The 5,416-nt window shown below is 41.2% G+C and overlaps 2 protein-coding genes across 2 annotated transcripts in view; both read left to right on the top strand.

Annotated features, from left to right (window-relative positions):
- wwp2 (WW domain containing E3 ubiquitin protein ligase 2) overlaps window positions 1–203 on the top strand; it is a 78,132-nt gene extending 77,929 nt beyond the window's left edge. The window contains exon 22 of the mRNA XM_008296808.1: window positions 104–203. Within this exon, the coding sequence (XP_008295030.1) occupies window positions 104–203 (100 nt within the window). The remainder of the gene's footprint in view (window positions 1–103) is intronic.
- A 1,792-nt stretch (window positions 204–1,995) lies between these two features.
- adat1 (adenosine deaminase tRNA specific 1) overlaps window positions 1,996–5,416 on the top strand; it is a 9,918-nt gene continuing 6,497 nt past the window's right edge. The window contains 3 exon segments of the mRNA XM_008296804.1: window positions 1,996–2,230; window positions 4,540–4,608; window positions 5,248–5,381. Of these exon segments, the coding sequence (XP_008295026.1) occupies window positions 2,062–2,230; window positions 4,540–4,608; window positions 5,248–5,381 (372 nt within the window). The 5' untranslated portion in view covers window positions 1,996–2,061.

Raw genomic sequence — 5,416 nt, 5'->3', positions numbered from 1 at the left:
GTTTGTCTGTTTCTGTATTATTTTACGTGCACAGTAACCCTGCCTTTATAACCATGAGCCAGAGCTGACAGGTAGATCACCTCCGCTCTGCTTCCTCCTGCAGCTTCAACCGGCTGGACCTGCCGCCCTACAGGAGCCTGGAGCAGCTCAGAGAGAAGCTGCTGTTCGCCATCGAGGAGACGGAGGGCTTCGGCCAGGAGTGAGCAGGAGGAGCCGGGAGTCCACGGATAGTTTCTGTTATTGTTCTTATTTTGTGAACCACAGGGCTGAGGACCACCTGCAGCCCCTCACCTGGGCGGAGGAGGGAGGGTCCGGTACAGGTGGAGGCGACGGAGGAGGAGGAGTGTGTGTGTGTGTGTGTGTGTGTGTGTGTGTGTGTGTGTGTGTGGTCGCTCACCTTAACGCCATTGTGTATATGCATATAAACGGTGTGTGTTTGTTTGACCGGACGGCACCGACACCCCCACACCTCTGCTTAGAACCGCACCAGAACCAGACGACATGATAGTTTTAATGTCGGCAGCGACTCACAGCAGCAGCAGCAGCAGCAGCAGCAGCTACCCGCTAATGCAGTATAACATATCTACAGATTTTAACATGAGAGAGAGCGAGTGGCATCACCGAGCGGCCCGATACCAGGACGCGCAGATGAGATGTGATTTTATTTTTTATTCTTCTGTTCATTGTGAAATTCAGCATTTTTCTCCTGTACATAACTAAAATAAATGAGATTTCAGTCTTGATGTGTGTCGGCGTCTTTTATTTTGGTAACCTGCTGAGTTCTAACAGCAGGGTTGTGTTTTACCAAAAATACTGTTAAAAAAGACAAATCTGACGACTGAGCTTCACCAGCAGGATGATAAAACCGCTGCCAGAACATTTCCTTATTGTTTTAGGTTAAATATTTTTACCTTGGTTTCTGAAACATCCAGTCGTCCTCAGATGTGTTCGTCTCCTTCTATTAAAGAAAAGACAAAACTCACAGCAGTCCCTCAAATAACTAGAAACTGGAAAAAGTAATAATAAATAAAAATGTGCTAAATTATAATTTAGTGAACTGAGACGTTGCTTTGAATTGTGTTGAAAAGAATAATTTTTAAAAAACGAACTGTGGTGGTCCAATGAGAGGCCTTTGCTGATGAGCAGTGGACCAATGAGAGGCCTTTGCTGATGAGCAGTGGACCAATGAGAGGCCTTTGCTGATGAGCAGTGGACCAATGAGAGGCCTTTGCTGATGAGCAGTGGACCAGAACACCTGTCAACAGGTGCAGAAGTCTGACTGAGAGTCACAGAAACACCTGATGGCAGTGATTGGCTCAGAGGCTGGTTCAGCTAGATAGTAGTCTACGGGTCCCATCAGGCTGGTTTGGTTGTGTGTTGTTGTTTTGTTTGTTTTTTTCTTTTATATTTCTGTTGAACCACAGTTCAAAAACAACATCATGTCATTTAAAAATCTATTAAATTCAGAGTGGAAAAAAAGACATTTCAAGTAAAATTAGCAAAGGCTCTCCTTATAATATATACAAAAATAAATAAAATAAAAATAAATAAATAAAATGTTTTTTAAATAAAATAAGTAGTTAAAATAACTAACAAAAGATTAACTAAATTAAAGTATCTAAATAAATATGATAACTAAAGTTAAATGAAATACGATAAGACAAAAAATAAAGCTAAGCTGAAATAACTTTTTTAAGTATATAAAATGAATAACTAAAAAACATTAAATTAAATTGTTAATAAAAAATGGCTCAAATAAAGTAACTATCCAAAGTTAAGCATAAATTAAATTAATATAATAAAACATAAAGTAAAATTAAAATAAAATAAAGTAAAATAAAATAAAATAGCTAATATAACAAAAACGAATAATTTGAAGTTCTTGGTAAATAAAGGACTTTTATTTTGAAACTTACTCGTGTCTTCGCTCGGCCCGGAAGTACCTTCGTCGTTTTTTTCCGGAATCCTCCGAGCAGCTCCGCAGTCCAAACTACCTCAAGCACCGATTGTATAATGTCTAAAATGCACTTATAAATAACCTAAGGCCCGTTACTGACGTTCATGTGTTCCGGCCCGGTTCGGTCGAACATGCTGGACCCGGATGAAGTCTCCCGGTTGTGCTACGAGCGTTTCCAGCAGCTTCCCCGCAGAGGGAAGCCTGAGCCGGGCAGAGAGTGGACCCTGCTGGCCGCGGTGCTCCAGGTCACCCGGACGGAGAACTCCGGCTCAGGTCGGTCCAGAAACAACCGGCACCGGTCTGATTCAATCCCTTTATGTCACCAGTAATAAAATATAACCGGACACAAAACTAGTGTTTATCTAAACTTTATTATTTTACAATGGCTATTAAACTGTTAAGCTAACTTTAAGCTAGGTTAACTTTAAATTAGGTTAACTTTAAGTTAGATTAACTTGAAGCTAGGTTAACTTAAAGTTAGGTTAACTTGAAGCTAGGTTAACTTTATATTAGGTTAACTTGAAGCTAGGTTAACTTGAAGCTAGCTGATTTTACTGCTATGATTTAACATTTAGTAAAGTTATAAATAATCNCAGCAGGTCCAGACAGATGGAACAAGAAATGTTCTCTGAAGTCAGGTTAGATCCTCTCTGAGCCATGTTCTGGTCTGAGCAGCAGCTTTCAGTGAAGTGAGTCTGTATGAACCAGTTAGATCCAGTCAGCTCTCTGCTCACCTGTCGTGTTGTAAAAACACCGTCACTGTAAAACATCAACGTTTTATAACACTTTAAAACTGTCAAAGTTTTTAAAACAATTTTCTGCGACTTCATCGATTTTCCCTCTTTAGTTATTTTTCAGATATTTTCTGTCACAGTTGTTGAACGTCTCATTATTTTACTGAATTTTATTGTTTTTTTCTGTCAGATTGTCACAGTTGTTTTGTCGTTGGATGTTTTTTACAGTGTGGTTCCACCCAGATTCAAAGGTCTCCATCACACCACTAAGAACCTTTGACCACAGATATACAGGCTCTATAAAAGTTATCCACTGTTATTGCTTTACAACACTGAATCAAAAACAGGATCATAAACATGCTTTGGCTTTTCAGACAAAGTGTCAAAGTGGAAAAACATTTCTACAATTTAATATGAAGTCATTCAAAATATAAAATATAAAATTAGTTTTTATGTAAGATGAGTGATGGAGGCCACCAAGACTCCTGTGACTGCTCTGAAGGAGTTTTCAAGAAGGAGACCAGTGAGACTAGACCCACCACCCAGACAGCCCATTGTTCAAAGAACCCACCATCCAAAGGACCCACCATCTAGAGGACCCACCATTCAGAGATCCCACCACTAGAGGACGCTGGCTCTGGTTGGCTCGGGGGTCTCCTGAAGTAGCTGAGAGGTACCAGCTGGTTAAAAGGGCTGCAGCTGCTGCAGTTGTGGAAGCTGAAACTCAAGTGTAAGAGAAGTTCAGAGAGACTATGGAGAAGGACTTTCAGTTGACCTCAAAGAAGTTCTGGCAGATCGTTCAACACCTCAGGCAGGGAGACCAGGCTGTGGACAGTCGAGGAGGAGCTCTGTTGATCTGGACTGGGAACACTGTGGAGCGGTGAAAAGAGCACTTTGAGGAACTCCTTAACCCGGTTAACATGTCCTCTGCTGAGAGGGCAGAACCTGAAGAGGTTGCCGAGGTAGTCAAGGAACTCCTCAGAGGCAAAGCGCCAGGTGTGAATGAGATCCGCCCCGAGGTGCTGATGGTTCTGGACATTGTTGGACCATCTTGGCTCACACATCTCTTCAGTGTTGCGTGGTCATTGTGTACTTTACCTGTGGAGTGGAAGACCAGGGTGGTGGTTCCCATTTTTAAAGAGGGATGTGCTCCAACTATCNAAGCTAGGTTAACTTGAAGCTAGCTGATTTTACTGCTATGATTTAACATTTAGTAAAGTTATAAATAATCAAACTTAAATTCAGTAGTTGAGATAAACCATGTTTCTGTTGCCGCTGCAGGAGATGGAAATCTACTTGAAGCACCAGTTCATTTAGTTTAAGCTTAAAAATAGACAGAAACCAGTACAGTCCAAATAAAACTGTCAAATGAGCAGAACGTGAATGTTCTGTGTAACTGGATTCATTGTTACTGTGTTCGGTTGGATCATGTGGACAGAACCACAGGGTTCATGTTCTGCTTCTGTTCACCACATCAAACCCCATTTCTCTCTTAACCCTCGTATCCGAAGCATTTTTGGTGATTTTAGTGTTTTTATTTCTATCAGTTTTTTATTTAAGATAATTCTTTATTGATGAGTTCATTTATTTATTTATAGTGAAATGTAGAAATGTTTTCTTCTCTGTTTCCATGGTGTCTTTATGGGACTTTGTCTTTCAGATCTGTTGGTAAACTCTGGATTTAAACGGTGATATAAATATAAAAATAAAGTCAATAACAATAAAGTACAGACTCTTGAGAAAACGACTTTTCAGCCCTGATTAGAGACAAACTCCGATTCCAGGTTCAGGAACGTGTAGAAAAGCTGAATGTAAAGATGAGATGAATCGATGTTTTTACTTCTGTAGTCGAGAAGGAGGTCGTTTCCATGGGAACCGGCACCAAGTGTATCGGACGGACGGCGGTGAGTCCCAACGGTGAGTTCTGCTCTGATGTGCTGAGCTCTGAATATCCTCTGAGTCTTTGTGTCCTTTGAGTCTTTACACAGTTCAAAGCAGAGATCGCTGCAACCAGAAGTCTGTTGTGGAGAAATCTCTCGTCCAACACGTCGTCCAGAAGAATGAATCAGACACTTGACTTGTGAACACACGAGTCCTTCTGCTCCACCGTCTCTGATGTTTCTGATGTTTTGCAGCATAAACATTTATAGAACTAGATGTGAAGTTATGTTAAATACTTTCTGGGATTTAAAAAATAAATGAATGTCATGCCCAACAGCCCACTTCCAGCAGGTTTAGATCAGAGACTGTTTAAGCAACAACATCTGAGGAACTATTGAAGATCTCATCATGTTGTCTGGTTTAAAATGTGCAGTATTGGTAGATCAATAATCTCTGATTGTGGGTGAGTGGAAACATGGAATACAGACATGGAAGCATTCAAGTACAGTAACAATAAAACCTGATGATTCAGACGTGAACTGGTGATGTGCTCTGAGCCACATGCAGCTGCAGCTCACAGTCATGCAAACTAGACATTAGACTAGTTTGATTTAACCTGAAGGTCCTTTAAACGGTGTGAGAACATCCTTTAAACCATGTTTGTGTTTATTTCAGGTGACGTCCTGAATGACAGCCATGCAGAGGTCGTTGCCAGGAGAGGCTGCATCAGGTGAGTCTCCACCTGCTCACAGGATGCTTCACTCACACACAGACGCCCAGTTTGTGCTGCTGACGCTCTGTGTGTGTGTGTGTGTGTGTGTGTGTGTGTGTGTGTGTGTGTGTG

Source organism: Stegastes partitus, unplaced genomic scaffold (genome assembly GCF_000690725.1).
Source record: "Stegastes partitus isolate 25-593 unplaced genomic scaffold, Stegastes_partitus-1.0.2 Scaffold1152, whole genome shotgun sequence".
Lineage (NCBI taxonomy): Eukaryota > Metazoa > Chordata > Actinopteri > Pomacentridae > Stegastes > Stegastes partitus.
The sequence above is the reverse complement of the archived record's forward strand: the minus strand, read 5'-3'. Positions and strand labels throughout refer to the sequence as shown.